This window comes from Glycine max, chromosome 12, assembly GCF_000004515.6.
Source record: "Glycine max cultivar Williams 82 chromosome 12, Glycine_max_v4.0, whole genome shotgun sequence".
Lineage (NCBI taxonomy): Eukaryota > Viridiplantae > Streptophyta > Magnoliopsida > Fabales > Fabaceae > Glycine > Glycine max.
The window spans coordinates 7370174-7390947 of NC_038248.2; the positions used below are offsets into that span (position 1 = coordinate 7370174).

A 20774-nucleotide genomic window follows, 5' to 3' on the forward strand; every position below is an offset into this window, starting at 1 on the left:
CAATAGCAAAACGTCTCTTCTCTCTCTAGACTCTGCTCTCAAACCTTTTGGAACTCTTCACTTCGCCTCTCTGCCTTTGTAACCAAAGGGAGAAAATAATTAACTCCAATTTCACAATGAATTCTTCAGCGTCTAATCAAATTGGATCTCAGGTCAATTTCTCTTCCTCTTTTCCTACCAAAACAAATTAATCAAATCCAATTTTTTATTTTTGGGTTGTCTAATTTTACATATTGATTTTTTTTGGTACACTAACGAATGATTAATAAACAAAAGAAACACAATTAAGAAACAAAGGACAAATCCTTCGTGAAGAATCCTAATGACTAAGCTGGTGGAGTAACAAAAAGTTTAGAACTTTGCAATGCAAATTGACTTTGTTGTAGATTTGAATTTGTTTATTATATCATTTTTATCTATTATTTGTTTTTTTATGCTGGGATTTGATTGAGGCTTGTGCAATGTAACTGTTGATCTTGGAATCTATGGTGTAAAGAATGGAAAGTAGGTTTAATTTGTGGAATCAAAGAAGGGGCATTATATTGAAGGAGAATTATAATTAGATGTATTTGTGGAGATTTTTAATGATTACAAATGATTTAATATCTTTTAAACAATTTAACAAGCATTTTTTTAGTTTTTAGTCCCTACTAAACGTAAATAAAAATAAAATCATGACCACGTCATACGTAATGGTAGTGACTAAAAATATTAATATAACAAAAATTTAGGAACCAAGATCAATCAAAATTTTGTTCAAAGACTAAAAATCAAAGCATGAAAAAGTTCAAGAAATAAAAACATAATTAACCTAAATTATTATTATTAAAATTTATCATATATAAAAAGGTGGTTGTATCTTACAATATATTTATGATTAGTTGATAATAACACTAAGAATGTATAAAAACAAACTCCCAAAAAATAGTATTGAATGGTGGAAAATCACAATGCCTTGCAATTTGCATTGGGATTCAATTCTAAAGGACATATAAGGCGATGAAAATGAGAGAGCAAAGTGAGAATAAAGCATTTTTGAGCGAGCAAGTGTTAAGTAGCTATAAGCAAATATTCCTCGAGCTCCTTTCAACAATGATAAATTGCAAGTGGTAGTAGTGGTTTGTTCGTGACTATCTATGCTTGCATAGGATAGTGAAGGCTATAACTAATTCCAAATTCCTATTGCTAGCTACTTGGTATATAGCAAAGGCGATTCCAAATTTAATCTGCATAAAAGGGGTTTTCTACAATATACAAAAGTGAACTAAGGCAAGAATTAACCAACTATGTACCTAGAAATCACAGCTTATATACAAAGGGGTGCAGAATAGATTCATCCAGTAGAAACTTTACCTTCACTATTTTTTTTTTCTTAATTATCAATTTCGTCATCAACTTATTTTAAATAATTCAATTTAATTTGATCCTCAATTTTTAAAAATAAATCAATTTGGTCATTGAATTTTTAAGAACTTAAAAATCAAATTGAATAATTTAAAATAATTTAAAATCTAAATTAATTTTTTTAAAAAAATTAAAAATTAAATTGAATCTTTTAAAAATTTGAGAACAAGTTGATTCATTTTAAAAATTTATACATCAAACTGAATTTTTTTAAAATTTGAAAATAAAATTAATTCATTTTAAAGAATTTGAAATCAAATTAATAATTAAACCATATTCTTATCGAAAAAAATAACATCCAGAGTTCTAAACAATGAATACATCCCATTGTTATTGATACTATTTTTTTTATATTTCTCTATTTTTATTATATTTTGTGCATATTTGATAATGATAAAAAAAAATGTGCATATTTGATACTTCATTGCGCCAAGTTAAATCCAAGTCTCAAAGAAGTTAGTATTTATTGCTCATGGCTAATTTTGTTCTTTTATGCAGTTTTTTAGATTAATGTATAAGACCGCACGTAAAAGCAAACATGTCATTATCATTTATAATATTTATATTTTTTATTATATCATATTAATTATCTCATATACATATATTATAATATTATAAACATGCTTAGATAAAAGATTAATTATGTTTTTATCCTTTAACTTTTTTGAATTTTCACTTTTAATTTTTAAATAAAAAATTGACCAATTTTAGTCTCTCATCTTTGTCCATCAATACATTTAGTCCTCATCTTTAAATCTTACTCTTAAGTGATAATGTGGTATTACATTTTACTACATTTTATTGTCTGGGACGGTTTTCTTTTGTTATCCGTAAACACATGTAGAATAAGAAAATATGAAAAAAATGAACCTTTCTATAATTAAGCTAATTAGTTTCTTTAAGAAATAATTTTAACTTATAATCTAATGAATAAAGTTTATTTTCTTTTTTTTTTAATTTTCTTCTTTTATAAACTGTTATAGAAAAATTTATATGTCTAAATATATATTATATCACCTATATTTATATTTCTTCTCTTTTCTCTTTTAATTTCAGTAAAGTATCAAATTAGTTCCTCACTTTTGGAGGTACTGTCAATTTGATCGATTTACAAAGTGTAAAAATGATCATCGACATTACATTCCATTCTTAATTTCTTTCACCATTTATCTGCCTGCATATATATAGGATATCTATGAAACATTTTTCCGCCGTACTACAAGTCTAGATAGTGGTTTTTTTTTTTCGGAACAGCAAATTAGTAGTGTAATCTAATTTTTGTCAACGTAAACTTGATGCACCCCTCAAAAGATAATAAAGATTTAAATTAAATTCATAATTATCATTTGCACATAAAAAGATTACACGGTATGATATAACATATAACTATTGACGTCTTTCATTTTTCTTCATATACACGTATAAAAAAAATCATCTATCATGATACAAACAAGGCCCTGACAATGCTGGCGTGGCATTGTCAGGGCTAACGTGTCGCACAGCCAACTATCCAACTTCCCGCTTAAAAACATCACATCATACTTTATTATTATTAATGATTTTATTATTTTATTAATTATTAAAAAAATGAAAACCACTTACCGATACTTTGGTGTTATCCCGGCAGTACCAATAGCAATGCAAGGCCTTTCATTTTCCTCCTCTCCCTATTTCAGTTGCATCCTTTTTATTACGTTTTTTTAATTTATTGCATTGCATTTCTTCTTTTCTCTTTCTGTCATTTGGTACTCCACTGTTTTCTCTCCCCCGTTTGGTATTCCACCATCTTATCGTTCTCTCCCCTTTCTCTCTTCTTTCTCTCCATTTTTTATTTTCATTTTTTCAGAAATCTTCGATTTTTATCTTCAAACTCCATGAATACAGGTTCTTTTCTTGCTTTATCTCAAAAAACTTCAATTTTTATCTCCAAACTCCATGAATACAGGTTCGTTTTCTTGTTTTATCTCAAAAAGTTTTGATTTTTGCCTCTATCCTTGTTGATGTGGTTTTCATGTGCTTTGTTTTCCTGTTGATGTGATATTTGCCTCTATTTGCATTTGTATGCGTTTTTTTTTTGGTTTTTTGTTTTTTTAGCTGCATGTTCATTGTTTCTTCTAAAGATGTCATTTTTATCTCAAAAAACTTTGATTTTTATCTCCAAACTCCATGAACACGGGTTCGTTTTCTTGCTTTATCTCAAAAAGCTTCAATTTTTATCTCCAAACTCCATGAATATAGGTTCGTTTTCTTGCTTTATCTCAAAAAGTTTCGATTTTTGCCTCTATCCCTGTTGATGTAGTTTTCATGTGCTTCGTTTTCACTCCCCATCTTCTTCTATGTTTTCTTTTTTTACCTCTATTTGCATTTGTATGCGTTTTTTTTTTTGGTTTTTTGTTTTTTATTTGCATGTTCATTGTTTCTTCTAAAGTTGTCATTTTTATCTCAAAAAGCTTTGATTGTTATCTCCAAACTTCATGAACACGGGTTCGTTTTCTTGCTTTATCTCAAAAAGCTTCAATTTTTATCTCCAAACTCCATGAATACAGGTTTGTTTTCTTACTTTATCTCAAAAAGTTTCGATTTTTGCCTCTATCCCTGTTGATGTAGTTTTCATGTGCTTCGTTTTCACTCCCAATCTTCTTCTACGTTTTCTTTTTTTACCTCTATTTGCATTTGTATGCGTTTTTTTTCCGGTTTTTTGTTTTTTATCTACATGTTCATTGTTTCTTCTAAAGTTGTCATTTTTATCTCAAAAAGCTTTGATTTTTATCTCCAAACTCTATGAACAGAGGTTTGTTTTCTTGCTTTATCTCAAAAAGCTTTGGTTTTTGCCTCTATCCCTATTGATGTGGTTTTGATGTGCTTCGTTTTTCCTCCCCGTCTTCTTCTGTGTTTTCTTTTTTTACCTCTATTTGCATTTGTATGCATTTTTTTTGTTTCTTTTTCGCTGCATGTTCATTGTTTCTTCTAAAGCTGTCATTTTATCTCAAAAAGCTTTGATTCTTATCTCCAAACTTCATGAACACAAGTTCGTTTTCTTGCTTTCTCTGTCAACGCTTAAATTTTTTTGTGTTCCCGAGCCTTTTCCGACGTTGCTTTCTCTTGGTTTTCTTGCATTTTGGGTTCAGATATGTAGCATTGGGTATTTTTGTGACCGACAGCAACAACGAAGACAACAAATAGTGTCCGACATGAAAAGAACACGTTTGTGATGTATTTCATTTCTCCTTTTGATTCCTGGGTTCTGTCGGTACAAAAGATTGAATTTTTTTGTGTTCTTTAGTCTTATTTGACCGTGGTTGAGTATTCTTCTTCTTTTGCAAGACAAAAGCCACAGATCATAGTATGTTGGATAAATTACAGGTTCGTTTTCCCTCCCCGTCTCCTTCTGCGTTTTCATTTTACCTCTTTTTGCATTTGTATGCGTTTTTTTATTTCAGCTTTTTGTTTTTTCACTGCATGTTCATTGTTAGGTTCGTTTTCCCTCCCCGTCTCCTTCTGCGTTTTCATTTTACCTCTTTTTGCATTTGTATGCGTCTTTTTTATTTCGGTTTTTTGTTTTTTCACTGCATGTTAAAAACTTTGATTTTTGGGTTCTGACAATGGAAAATATTGAATTTTTTTTCTCGGCCTTATTTGACCGTGGTTGAGTATTGTTCTTCCTTTGCATTTCGTGTTTCTTTTGTTCTGCCTTTGTTTTGTTAGTTCTCGCAGTGAAAAAGATTTAATTTTTTGGTGTTCCTGAACCATGTTGATCTTTTTGGTGTTCCTGAACATGCTTCATTTTCTTTGCAGGAGAAAACTTTGTTTTCTTTGCCCGATGCTGACGTGGATGCGTCAGTGCTTACGTGCGGCAATGTCAAGAGCCCTCATTCCCGCTCAAAAACTTCACAGTCAACCTCCATTTATATTAATGATTTTTATTAATTTTAATTTTATTGTGCATTTAATATTTTTTGTCTTTTGCATTGCTTTTGCTTCGGTTAAGATGCATTTATTCATTTATTTCCATTGTAAATGTAAATATGTAATAATTAATTATTTGTATTCTGTTCCCAAGATGTTTATCTTTCCAATGCATTTTTCTGTTCTCGAGACTTGGCTTTTCAATGTGCTTTTCTTTGTCTTTCCAATGCATTTTTCTGTTCCCAAGACTTGCCTTTCTAATGCATTTTTCTGTCATTGTGCTTTTAGTCATTATTATAATAAGATTGTCTATTATTGTTGATTTAATTTTCAAAGTAATAATATGAGCGAAGGGTTTTATTATCATTTTAGTTCTCTCAGAAATATTAATATTGTCTTATACACGTTAACATTTTTTTGTATTTTGATCTATGTTAATATTGTCTTTTACGTTAACATTTTTTTGAATTTTGAACTTAAACGAGTGATAAATTGTTTTTTTAGAAATTTTTTATTATTTTCAAGGAATAACTTGATAATGTCTTTTTTTTTACGAAATTGATTATTTACTCTAAAAAAATTGTCATTAACAAGTCTACGGGATAGACCTTGACCCATGTACGATTGTATTACATCACTTCCACTAAAGCATATTCATATACATGAAAAAAAAATCTTCAAGTGTAGTTAGTTTTTTTTTTATCAAGGATAAGTTTCATACTTGAATCAAAGAGAAGATATTTCAAAATTAATAGGTTCTTAACAATTAATTTTAAATATTATCATATCAATTTTAACATGTTATTAAAAACAGGTTCACTTTTGTAGGAACTTAACATATTATTCCTAATTAGTAGGAACTTAACAATCAATTATATTTAAAAGTTTGTTTTGTGAATTTAAAAATTAAACAAAACGTTAGACAAATTTAAAAGATTTTTCCATTAATAGGTACTTAACAATCAATTTTAAATATTTTGTTAGTATATTAAAATAATAATGATTTTCAAATTACTAAACATATTCTGTTTGGATTGGTAAATAATCATAATTTAGACGTTGAGTTATTCCTAATTAATAGGTTATTAACAATCAATCTAGAATATTACCATATCAATTTTAACATATTATTAAAGTCAGGTTCCCTTTTGTATTTATTTTCATCTTAATCATAGTCAATTTATAAAAATTTAATCATAATATCATTTTACTTAATAATCAATCTTAAATATTACACTATTAATCTTAAAAATTAATTTTGACATTCAGTTATTCCTAATTAGTATAAACTTAACAATCGACTATATTTAAAAGTATATTTTTTGGATTTAAAAATTAAACAAAACGTTAGGCAAATTTAAAATATCTTTCCATTAATAGGTACTTAACAATCAATTTTAAATCTTCTGTTAGTATATGAAAATAATCATGATTTTCAAATTACTAAACATATTCTGTTTAGATACGTAAATAATCATAATTTAAACCTTTCCATTAATGGGTCTTTAACAATTAGTTTTAAACATTCAGTTAGTCTATTAAAATATTCATGATTTTCTAATTAATAAATATAATAATTTAACAGTTAAGTTATTCCTAATTAGTAGGTTCTTACCAATAAATTTTAAATATTATCATATCAATTTTAACCAATTATTAAAACCATGTTCACTTTTGTATTTATTTCTGTCGTAATCATTGTCACTTTATAAAAGTTTGATAAATTTTAATAAGCATGTTCTGTTAGGATATCAAAATAATGATAATTTAGACATTGACTTATTCTTAATTAGTTTGAACTAAACAATCAATTTTAAATATTACACTATCAATTCTAACATTTTATTCAGATCAGCTTCAATTTTGTATTTATTTTTGCCAAAGTCATTTTCAATTTATTAACATTTAATTAATAACTATATTTTATTTTTATTTTGGTTATTTTTCATTTCATTCTGAACTACTTAACAATTTTATTAGGATATCGAAATAAATATAATTTGCACGTTGACTTATTCCTTTTTTATTTTGTTTTATCTTTAGTAATTAATAATAATATAAGACGACTTATAATAACTCATACTGTTCAACCAAACGTATTTCCAGATGAGATCTCAATTCTTTTCTTTGTGTGGTCTTATTTCGGTTACCATATGTTATGTTCTATGAATTTTAATTGTAGATTAAATTTGGACGAAAGATTTATGCTCTGTAATTTTTGTGTGTGTATTACTTTCTTTAATTTATGGTAGAGGAGATTCAATTAAAAAGAAAAAAAAATGCAGTCAACAATTTAAAGGCACGGGCTAACACTACTAATACCTGATTTTAGTCATATGCATCCCAAAGGTCCTCTAATCAAAAAAAGGGAAAAAATACAACCCGCAATTTTAAGGCTCGGGCTAATACTACTAATATCTATTTTTAGTCATGTCCATCCCAAAGATTCTTCAATAAAAAAAAGACAAAAAAATACGGTCAACAATTTTAAAGCATGAGCTAACACTACTAATATCTTATTTTAATTATGTGCATTCCAAAGGTTTCTTCAATAAATAATAAAAAAAAGAAATACACCCAACAATCTGAAGGTACGGGCTAACACTACTAATATCTGATTTTAGTTATGTGCATTCCAAATGTTCTTTCATGTGCCTTTTTCTCATACTTTTATTAATGTTGTAAGTTCAATATCGTTGGGTATCGAACAATTTTTCAATTCCATTTTAATTTTAACTGAACAGTTTATGGTTTATTTTAATTAATTCTGAATTTATTTCGTTGGCTTATATTTTTATCATTTTTTTTTGTCCCTTGATGTTTCATGACTTAGTGTTCTTGATGTTTCATACCTTAATGAGGTACATATTATTCAATCATTTAATCGTTTGGTTCACATATTTTTATTATACATCCTTTCTTTTATTCCAAACAATATCAAACAATATATAATATTTACACATTACCTTAAAATTATGTTTTATTATCTACATGTAACTCAATATTAGTTTCAAATTCATATTTTATTTAATGTATTTTTTTTCTATCAATACTTAAATATTATTATTATCCAAATAAATAAAATTATATAAGTGTATACAGTAATAATTTATATTTATGAAATCTCAAATATTAGTATGAGCCCGTGAATCGACACGGGAGACTCACTAGTATACCCTAAAATTAAAGGATACAGTTGCATTCTGGCGTGGAAAAAATATACACATTCGAATGTAAATCTCTCAACACAAGGGTGGAAGCCTAACAACTAAAAGTCTAAGCACTTCTATAGCCACCCATTCATATGCATGTCCACATCATCGGATAAAAATTAAAAGATACCAAAAATCACACCCTCTTCTCCATGATAGATAGATAACAATAATACTGCAGCATATTCCCCTTGATTTTTTTTTTCTTTCTGTTTTCATGCTATTTTCGTGCCTCATTTCTCTCTCGGTTCTCAACTACCACCAAAACCTCCACAATTATAATATACACATACACTTAATTTCTTTCTATCTTCCTTCTTCTTCTTCTTGTGTGCCATTTTCTCTAGAAAATTAACATCGACCCAATTAACTAAGCCATGTCAGTGTGTGGAAGCCTTCAAAACATCTTTGAAAACTCTTCATTGCCAGAAAACCCTACCCTCCTTGAATCCCTCTCCTTCACTGAGATATTTGGTGAACTCCATTTCAAGGAAAACCACACAGCCCTAACCCTAACCCACAACAACAACAACGAATATGTTTCAAACACCACCCCGACAGCAACAACACCCCACAAAAACATGCATCTGTGCACTGAAGGGCTTGGCTTTGAGAGCTCCGATGATGTCGAAGACTCGAAGAATAACGAGGTGAATGGTAGTAATGAGTGCTGGGAAAATGATGTGAGAGAGAAAGAATGTTATGAAAACAAAAAGTGTTTAGGGTTGGAAGATTGGTGTGAATGGAGGACAAGGTCGTCAATTAGGGTTAGTAATAATAATGGGGTGGAATACCCTCCTCCGATTTCGAGCATAGGGAGGAGTGGGAAGCCTTGTGTTAGCTTCATGTCTTATAGGGATAATGGAAGGTTTGTCCTTAAGGAAGTAAGGACACCCATTCAGGAGTTTCTGCATGCTCACAGGGAAGATGGGAGGTTGAAGCTTCACTTTGTGCAGCCAGAGGATGAAGAAAAAGAAGAAGATGGTGACGACGAGGATTATGATGAGGTAGAAAGTGTAGTGGAAGAAGAACATGTGTGAAAAGAAAATGATGAGAGTGTTATAGATATCAAGTAAATGAAGATGATGATGTCTAAGCCACTTGTGGATGAAATAAATAAAATAATAAGTAACTGGAAATTTTTATATTTGTGTATTTTGTTTTCTTTCTAATAATGATAATGATACATTACAGCATCATAAGCTACGATTTCTGTGAAAACATTTTTGAGTGTTTACAACTAGAAATTAAAAAAGAATATGTAGTTATTTAGATCGGTAAGGTATATATTGATAAAATGTTTATAATTAGTGACTAGTGTGCTTGAGTGTGTTATACATCACAAACAACTATTTCTAGGAAAACATTTAATTTTGAGTGTCTACAATTAGAGAAAAATAAGGTATATATTCATGTGGTTCAATAACTCTTTATATTTTGGTATTATGTCAACAACCATACATCTCATAGTTATTTATATGTTTTTTTTATAAAAATTATACATTGATTTAAATTTATTTAATGAAATATTAAAAAAAAATTAGAAAGAAAAATATAGATTTGATCGATTCAATAACTTTTAATTCAATGATTGAATTGTTATTTATAATATACAAGAGTTATTGAATAGATTAATCCTACCATGATTAAAACAATATTATTATTAAATAAAATTATTTTTAGGAAAACAAATTTTTTACTCCTCATAGGATTATTAGACCCATTCTATATAATATTACTGATATCACTTTCTACTTAATTCTCTGTTACTTTAGTTTTAACTTTTACGTAAAACATGTGTCCTCCAATATTGGGGGAGTGGGAACTGGGGAGAGAATTGGAATCCTGTATCTATTTGTCCCACTTCCACTCTATTGCTATCCACACAAATGACACAGGTTCATCTTGTTTGCTTGCATTGGCTTTGTATTTACAGATTGTATCCAAATTCCAAGTTAGTTTTAATATTTTGCCATTATAAGACTTTTTTGTTTTTGGAATTTAGACTTTCATTTTAACGGGTGTTTGAATTTGCATTAATTTGGTTCCAACAAGATCACATCATTTCACATTTAGCATAGAAGTTTGTAATACTAACTTCTGAGTTTCACATTAGTTACAAATGTTTTTGCTTCTGTATGGGTAAAACCAAACACTATCAATTTAGACTTAGTTAAATTTTCTTTATCTTCTAAATTTGGCTAGTTTTATTACGTTCGGACTTTGTTAGTTAGGTATACAAAACCTGTCATAAGCCTTGAGTATGTAGATTTTATGATTAATTAATATTTGAATTTCTCTATTTAAAAAGTATGAGAAAATAAATTTCTCTATTTAAATGTAGGTTTATCAAGGAATATCTTAGTAAGAAAGTATTCTTGGATTGTTTCCCATTGCTTAACCTCCAAACTCCAAAGCCAGACCAATTGTTTCCATTCTAATCAAAGAACGTCATCACTGAACACTGATACAACAATACATATATTTTTGTGCGACTGCTACAACCAAAACAAAAAATGAGAACATGCAATGCTGAAATGTTCAATCTTCTTCTAGCTTCTTTGCAGTGCCTTTAAGGTATCAAACCAATAACCCAAAAATTGTTATAGCGCCAGCTACAACTGCATAATTCCAGTACTTATCAGTTGAAACTTTGTCAGCTGACGTACTTGTTTTGGCATCAGTTACTGAAGCCCCTGAGCCTGCATTTTGCTTTGCTTCTGTTTGAGGACCCTAAATTAGAGAATATAGTTACCATTAGGTACAAAGCATACATTTATAAATTATAGACAAACAAATGCACAGAGAGAGAGAACAATTAAAATGCAATGGACTTTAAAAAGTATTTTAGCCCAAAGTTTTAGCTGAAAAAAAGCATGGTAAGTGAAACAGCAAGGTCGGTATAAGTCTTTTTTTTTTCACATTTTTCTCTGTTAATTTGTCAATTAGCCTATTTTTTCAAGTTTCCATTTTACCACCCACCAATTGTCAAAGAATATGTCGTTCCTTTCTCCTTGTGTCACTGTCACCTTACCTAGAATCACATTTCATTGATTCATGCAATTTGCATACACAATGCAAGCATACTTTGGCACTGGCAAATAGTAATCAAGTTCCATAACCATAGTAATATTTGTTAGCACTTGTAAGCATGTGTTTCTGAAGATACATACAATAGATTAATTATGGACTCAATTGTAAAAATGTTGCAAGATAGTCAACCAACATTCTTACTATCTTATCTGTTGGGAAATGATCTATACTATCATGGAAAATAAGATGGTGAATGGTACACTTGTTATTTTATACGACTCTACATACATCTATGCTGCTCTGGTGAACCATATCAGGAATCTGTTCACCAGGGATTGGAACTTCAGTATCCAACACATTTACAAAGAGGGTAATTGTTGTGCGGATTTGCTAACTAGAAAAGGTTCTTCATCTGATAAGTTAGTTATTGTGGATCAGTGCCCGCCATTCCTCATTCTGGCTTTACTGTCAGATGCATGCTGCACTCTCCATGTTAGGAGTTAGCTCCTGTTTGTCTTGTTTAACTTTCTGAATAATCAAGAAAGCAATAGAAAAAAAAGACTCAACATATGTTGACTAATAGACTAATTAACTCAATATGTTGACAATATTTCTGTACCGGTGTTTAATGAGCAGCCAAGGATTTCCATAATCTGTGTATACAGTATACTCATCATGCTAAGATATGATAATTTGTGTTGAATCTATTATAGGCAAAATGGAAATTTCCGAATAAAGAGGTGGTGAATTTTCTTTGCTATAACATATTCTCCCCCTGCTTGCTGGTTTCAAAACTAGATAGGTTACTCCTGACAAGCATACCACGAAATAATTGACCAAGCTTTTTATAACATGTGCTAGACCCCATTACAAGTTTCCTCAGGTTAAAGTTATTTATTGTTTTTTCATAATAGCTTATTGTAATTCAGATGTAAAATATTAAATAGGTTGGGCATATACATTGATTGCCTTTAGCATTTTAGAGTTTTTCTTTTTTGTGTAATGATGGCTTTTAAATGGGTAAAACAAGTTAGTTCTAGTCTCCTAGATCATTGAAGTTTGAACAAACCCTACCCATAATGCATCCATCCGTCCATTTGCCACCACATAAAACTGGTAAAAATCCTCTCAGAAAATAAATGCAGAGCAATGATAACCCATCGATTAAGTACTTTCAACTTTCAAGAACTTTCTCACATATTGTACTGAAATCATAAAAGATTAAAAAGAATAATAAGAGGGTAAAATTCAAGGGCATACCTTGCGAGCAAGCTTCTCCAGCTTCTCTTGCCATCATCAAGCACAAACCTCTACTGATGTAGATAAACACTACCAAGAAAGCTAGCATCTCTCTCTACAATAATTGAGAGAATTGGCAAAAAAATATGGATGTATACTTTCTTTTATATTTTTACCAACAGTACATGAAGATGTTGAAGTTGAACAACAATCTATTTTCTAGGCAAGCGAGGCAGACTAAAATTGAAGACTACCAGAGCACAAAAGTGAAAAATAATTGTGTCCATATGTTAGCTGATAGAACCTAAGGCAATCCGTTTGCCCAAATTCATAAGCAACTGTTTCCGTATGTGAACATTATCAATGCATACTATAAGCAATTCTCCACAAGCACTTATTTCAACATAGATTCTAAGCACGTTTCAGAAGCGTATAAGATATTGTATCTGCATAAAAACTTATCATACTAACATTCCCTTCATCTCAAACTATTTTTTCCCTATCAACCTTTCATCATCTCCTTCTCATATTTTGCTCAAGTTACTTGGCTTCTAGTTTTTCTTGTTGGAGTTTTTTTTTTTTTAGATAAACTTCTCTATAAATACTTGTAGAATAAGAAAGATGGAAGATACTCTTCTGTTTTTGTTTATTCCTAGTCTGCTTCATGTTATGCATGAGTATGTCAGTTTTGCTAAAGAAAATGGAAGATACAATGAATTAGTTTCTTTCATAAGCTAAAATTAATTTATTAGCTTAACATTTATAGAAACTATCTCATTTAACTTCTCTAAAAATTGAGATGAGTTAATTTTAGTTCATGTGAGAAGAGCTAATCTCATTTTTCTTTCTTATTTTTTTTTTCTCTTAATAAGTACTTGTGGAGAAATTTATCAGACAGAACTTTAGTCATCAAAATATATGAAAGTTTAATAACACAATACCACCAGTAATGTTGTCTCAATTAAAAATAATAGTATAGAATATAATTCAAAAAAAGAGTAAATAATCAATTCCTAAAACTTTTTCAAGGTTTCATTTAATTTCCTAAAATTAACCACTTTCTTTTTTTCATTTTGGTCCCCTAGTCCAGGGACTTAAGTGATAATAATAACACATGTTTGGAGACTAAGATGAAAAAAATGGTTAATTCAGAGATTTATTTGAATTTTCAATTTTAAAATTAACTCATTTTAAAGTTTAACTTAAGTTTGATAAAAATCCTAATATTCTTTTAGCTACTGGCCTTGAGCAACTCTGAAGTCTAAACTGGCCTAATATTCTTTTCCAGTAAAGGTCCAAATATGCTTCTTACAAACAGACAGTAAGAAATTGAAATTGGAAAAAAGCGATCTCAAGAATTATCTAAAAAAAAAAAAAATGAGAGAAAGGGAGGAGGAGATTTTTTGTTGAAACATTATCTAAAAAAATCGAATTCCATTGCAAAACAAAACAATTTGAATTAGTAACTCCTAGTTCCTAGTGAGTGCTTACATATTTATACACCTCGTTGCTCACTCCCCTACGTCGCTGCGGTGAAGACTTCAAGCTCGGAGGTGTTTTCCTGATCAATGACGTCGAGGAACACGGAATCAACGGTAACATGGCTGTCCACGTGGACCATAAAGTTATGGTTCAACCACATGAGCCTGGCGGTGCCGGCGATGCCAACGGCTGGAATAATGGGTCCTTGGGTTTCGCGGATATTGGGGCTGATGCTGCTCCGATTAATGCTCATCTCCATTTTGACTTCTTGTTCTCCATCGCGATTCACTCAACCAGCTGTGTCTCATCAACGGAGAAAGGATGAGGATAACAACTAAGATGTGGACGGAGTAACGACCTTCTGTTGTAAGAACTAAGAATAACAACACCACGTCCGGTTTACTGCTTCTTGGTCGGTGGTCCATTTTTCCTTTCCAATGAAAATTTAAAAGTTCATTTAAAGCACTTTTTATTTACCGATTGTTTCTTTTTTTTACATAAAGTTTCTTATCCAAGTAAAATTAATTTAAGAGGTTTTTTTATGTAATAATAATAATAATGTCAATAACAATGATAACATACAACAATAACATCAATGATGAATGATAATAATAATAACCATACAGGTGACAGTGATAATGAATATAACAAGGTCAATGATAATCATAATTACAACCATGGTTATAACAATACTTATGATGAGGGAGGGTGGGAGAATAGGAAAAAGGACAATCGTCAAATGAAAGGAGTTTGTGATTTTGTAAAACTAAATTATATTTACAAAACTTTTCTTTTTTCGAAATGAATGTAAAAATATTTTAAAAATTGCATTTGAAAACAAAAACCTAAAACTTGAAACCACCCCAAAGACGACCTTAACTTTGCCCGCTTTTCAACTGTCAATTGGTCATTCACCAGCAGGCAGCAGCCATTTACATCTCCCTTCGTTAAATCATTATAAATGTCTATTTTATTATTTAATGTTTTCAATTTATTGGTACTACAGCCATGGTCGTATCAACGCCTCCATGCTAAGGCTTACATAAGAAACATTGATTTTTATCCATATCCCTACCAAACGGCACAGTTTACTTGAGAGTTGAGACTGAAACGAGATAACCATGACGGGGTCAAGATATGGTCTATTCCAAATATATCCTTCTCTCTTGACATTTCATTCATAGGCTAATTCCAGTTCCGGCAACATACAATCTCACTTCTTTTCATCACCATCTCACCCTGCTAATGATGGGCAAATGCAAGTAATCATCACATGCATTTGATTCATTTGAACGACTAGTGACTACTGAAAACAAATTTTGATGTTCGTCATGCTAAATAGCATCGAGAATATATAGGGTAATATGTAAATCATGAAACATTAAAGGAGTAATTCATGATGATAGTCAGATGGAATGAAAAGAGTTAGTAGTTTGGTCATTTATTTTTGTGCAATTGCTGCAACCAATAACAAAATGAGAACATGCACAGCTGAAATGTTCAATCCTGCACTTCTGGCTTCTTTGCAGTGCCTTTAAGGTACCACCCCAAAGCCCCAAGAATTGTTACAGTACCAGCTACAACTGCATAATTCCGGTACTTGTCAGTTGAAACTCTGTCGGCTGTTGTTCCAGCATGTCCTGAGCTACTAGGTTTGGCATCAGTTACTGAACCCCCCGAGCCTGCTTCGGGTTGAGGACCCTAAATTAGAGTATATAGTTACCATTAAGTTCAAAGCCGATACTGATAGACAGGCAAAATTCATACACAATGGGAGAACAATTTCTAGCAAACAAGTTACAGAAACAGAAAGCTACACACGCGGGAAAGTGACAGGAAATCAAGTAAAATCAATATCGTAGAGTCATCGTCCTTTAGTTAGAAACATGAGTGGGATAAGAATGCAATGGACTTTCATTTTAACCTTACAAAGTATCTAAACCAAAAGTTAGTCGAAAAAAAAGGTAAGTGAAACACGAGATCAATAGTAAAGCAGAAGGGTTATGTAAATAAATAATGATAATCCTTAATAGGAACTGACCTCACCTAGAGGATAAGACTTTGTTGTTGTTAATACTTAAAGAGAGGAAATGAATCAAGTTTTTAGTTCAATTTTTTTCCTGTTAATAACTATTTGTCAACTAGCCCAGTTTTTCATGTTTCCTTTTTTGCCAAGCACCAATTGCTGAAAAATGTCTTTTCTCTCTCCTTAGGTCACCTTACCTAGAATCACATTTCATTGATTCATGCAATCTGCATGCTATATGAAAGCAATCCTTGGCACAGACAAATAGTAATCAAGTTTCATAACCATAGCAGGATGTGTTAGGATCTGTAAGCATGTGTTTCTGAAGAAACACTGATACAGACCGTGGATTAATTACGGACTTGATTCTAAAATGTTGCAAGATAGTCCACCAACATTCTTACTATCTTATCTTTTGGGAAATGATCTATCATGTAAAAATAAGAAGCTAGACGGTAATCTTTATGGGTGTTTAATGTGTAGCCAAGGATATTGTAATCAGTGTACCATTAAAGGGGTGGTGAACTTTTCTTTTTTATAGAAAATGTGTTTTAGACCCAATTACAAGTTTCCTTATACCAAATAACAGCTTAACATTTGAATTTAAAATAAAATAATAAATAGGTGTTGGGCATATGCGTTGATGGCCTTTAATATTTTAGAGTTTTTTTGTTGTGTGCGTAATGGCTTTTAAATGGATAAACAATTCAGTCTTAGATCATTAAACAAACTAAACCCAGAATGTATCTATTCCATCTGTTTGCCACCACATAAAACTGGTAAGAATCCTCAATCAGAAAATAAATACAGAACAATGGTCTGATGATCCAATGATTAAGTACTTTCAAGAAGTTAATCAAATATTGTAATGAAATCATAAAAGATTGAAAAGAATAAGAAGAGGGTATTGTTCAAGAACATACCTTGCGAGCAAGCTTCTCCAACTTCTCTTGCTCAGCTTTCTACAATACAGAAAATTAGTAAACAACATAGGTATTGTCAAGCACAAACCTAAAGGTTGACAAACACTAAAAACAAGAGGTAGCACCTTTCTCTACACTCTACAGTAATTGAGTGGATGGGAAAAAGATATGGATTTATACCTTTACATTTGGACCAACATGAACACAAAGATTTTGAACAGTGATCTATTTTCCAGGCAAGTGATAGACTAAAATCGAAGATTAACAGAGCACAAACGTGAGTAAATAATTGTTTCCTTCTGCTGGAACTTAAAAGTTAAAACCTAAGGCAATAGGAATGCCCTAACACACTGGATAAAACTATCCATAAAATTCCAATAGATTAGTCAAGGCCAAAACAAAACAAAATCAGTTAAAAATTTCAATGCACTTTCAAAAATACTAATTTAATGTTCCTCAACATGTGCAGAGGATGCAAAAAAGTTGTCTTTACTAACATCACATTTCTTTATTCACCAACACATGTTAGAAGCAAATTTTCCCAAGCACTGGTTTCAACATAGATTCTAAGCATATTGTGTATGCAACAAAAACTCATTATACTAGCTAAGTTGCTATGCAGCAACTATCGCAAAAGCTTAAGTTGTTGAGTGAAAACACATAAATACTAAATAGTTTCCAATTACATATCCCCTCACACAAAAGCCCTTTAGGCCTGAAGCATAGACAATGCACAGGTCCACCTAACCTTGTGCTGAGATTTAACCACTTAGTCACAAAGGCTCTGATTCCATATGGTGAACCAATTATTCCAAAATGTTAAAGTCGTTGGGCAAAATCACAGAAATGATTTTATATCTAACAATACCAAAGCTAATATAACCCAATTCATACTTCATATAGAACTTCTTAACCCCTCGAACACCAAAGCAAATCCGAATTATACAATACTCATATCCCTAAACATAAATAAATATCTCAAACCTAACAAGCACGAACAACTGCACCACAGGCAAGAAAAATGCTAACGAAATTACGATGGAAAAACTTCTGAACACACAAACTTGCTCCAATAGCAATACATTACACTAAAACTAAAACTTTCAATCCAAAGCACAATAATACCAAGCTTTCGAGGTTACCTTAAAGTAAGCATTTTCTGCAGCCTTTTCCTCCTCGCTCAGTATTTTTCCAGAACCACTGCTAAATAGCCTTCTAGATCCGTACCTTGCAGCCACACGTGCAGCCATTGCAGTTAGTTAAATGTTTTCCTCTTCTGTAAATAACATAACGAATCGCAAGGTTAATTTTACATTAATTAAGAACAAAGGTAGGCTAAAATCAGAGCTCAATTCCACATATTCCGAACACTTCACCAAAACCTCAACAATTTCAGATTGTGCATACAAATCACATCGAGTTTTCCAACAAATGGCGCTATATTAATTAAAGACGAGAAATGAAAATCTGTCGTTTTCGCAGCGATGCGAATAGCTTTAAGCATTGCATTTTTATTTTATTTTTTACAAAGTTCTTAGACACAGATTCGAGAGAGCTACAAAATCCGATCCAAATATTATTTGAAAAAGTTTCTATCGAAAATAATAAGAATAGGAATAAATTACCAGACTCAGTTCAGTGGAGAGCCCAGAGAGGGTTAGCAGAAGCAATGTGTGAGTCGTGTTTGTTCTTGAGGCGCTTAAGAGTTAAGACCTTCCCTTGAGGTTGAGGGTGCAAATACGGCACCGTTTCGAATTGCTCCCGATAACTATGATTAATGAAAAATACTTTCATGCCCGATAACTATTATCATTGTGATTACGAGAATCATGAATTCTAAAGAATCATAATTTTTAGGAATGATAAAATTTATTTGTTTGATTATTAAAAAAAATTAAGATAGGTTTTTTAAAAATTAAAGTAATATATATTTTTATCATTATTTTAATGATTTATGACGTTATATAATTTCATAAAAAATAACATCATAATTTTATGATAGTGAAAGAAAAATTAAACTTGGAAAAAAACATTTTCATTTCTTTCATGAATTTTTTTTCTTGAAAAACAAATTAAATTTTTTTTCAAGAAACATCCTTTATGAGGATTGATATTTATTTAAAGGTTAAATTACTTATTTGATCTTATAGTTCCACAATTCAAATATTTTTAGTTCCTATAATTTAAAAGTAATATTTTTAGTTATTATAATTTGAAAGTAATCTTTTTAGTTTATATAATTTGTATTTAATTATCTTTTACTCCTTGTTATAAAAATATATATAAAAATAATTAGTTATAAATTAGTTATAAATTATCAACTATTTTTTTATTATAAATTATCTTGCGATAAATTAGTTACAAATTATTTGATAATATTTTTGTAGTTAATTATACTCATATTTTATGATAAAGACTAAGAGAATTATAATATAAAATATAGGGATTAAAAATATCATTTTCAAATTACAGGGGTTAAAAGAAAATTAAAATGTAAACTATAAAGACTAAAATATACTAATCCTGAAACTATAGGGACCAAATGAGTAATTAAACCTTGTTTAGAATACATACCAAACATGAGAACTAAGTTTTCTCACATATAATTCCTTGAAAATAAAAAACTTTTCTCTTACCAAGGCATCAAAATGTTGTATCTCTTGAGATTCAATAAGTGTTTGTATTCCTTGAGATTTGAGAAGATGTGCTTTTTAGAATTAAAATAAAAATAAATAGAGTTTAATATGATAATATAAATCAGTTTTACGTTGTTATTCAATAAAAAATTATCGTTCAAATTACTTTAAAATAATTATTTTCTCGTAAATAAATACTAATGTTCTCACTTTTTTTTATTTTGTTCAAACTATATTTTTCTAGAAATTTTACTTCAAAACAAATGTTTAAATGAATGAATCATTTTACTTCAATCTAAACAAATGTTTGGGAAATATAATTCTCCAAAAATTAATCATTTTCAAAAAAATAAAATATAAAAGTAATTATATGTTTAAATGAATTAATTTAAATATACACTTGATTTTTTTAAGAGTGTTGTTAAGATCAAGATAAATTTAACATGAAATTGAACTTATATTTGATAGGATATATTTTTTTAGGAAGAAAAGTATTCATCCCTTTTTTATGAATAGGTACAGTAAACTTGATTTGGTCCTAATTGATCCTTAAAATTTATCTTTTTTTCAATGGATACCACAAATTTTAATTTCAATTAATCCTTAAATTTTATCTCTTTTTACACATAGATAACTAAATTTCAATTTTATCTAATCTCTGTTGATTAATAAAATTTACCCTTTTATGAATTGGGATTAAATTTTTTTTATAAAATACTTTTCCAAACATTAAAAAATAATAAAATTTAGAATTAAAAATCAAATAAAAACTCTTTTGATTAATTTTATTAGTTCCCATTTTTATATCTCTCTTCTAAATTCATATTTTTGTTATATTTTAAATATGGAAAATGATTAATAACCAAAAAATGATAATGAATAATTAACATTTAAGATAGATAACTTTATAAAA

At 29.9% G+C, this 20774-nt stretch overlaps 2 protein-coding genes across 2 annotated transcripts; one reads left to right on the forward strand and one right to left on the reverse strand.

Annotated features, from left to right (window-relative positions):
- Positions 1–8899: 8899 nt before the first annotated feature.
- Positions 8900–9562, forward strand: LOC102670382 (protein FAF-like, chloroplastic). Its single transcript, XM_006592971.1, has one exon. The coding sequence runs from the start codon at positions 8900–8902 to the stop codon at positions 9560–9562; it is 663 nt and encodes a 220-aa protein (XP_006593034.1).
- Positions 9563–15599: 6037 nt separating this feature from the next.
- Positions 15600–18905, reverse strand: LOC100500340 (uncharacterized). Its single transcript, NM_001249637.2, is given in 4 exon segments — positions 15600–15977; positions 17226–17264; positions 18368–18501; positions 18851–18905. Coding segments are annotated over 3 exon segments (348 nt in total). The 5' UTR covers positions 18476–18501; positions 18851–18905; the 3' UTR covers positions 15600–15776.
- Positions 18906–20774: the final 1869 nt, after the last annotated feature.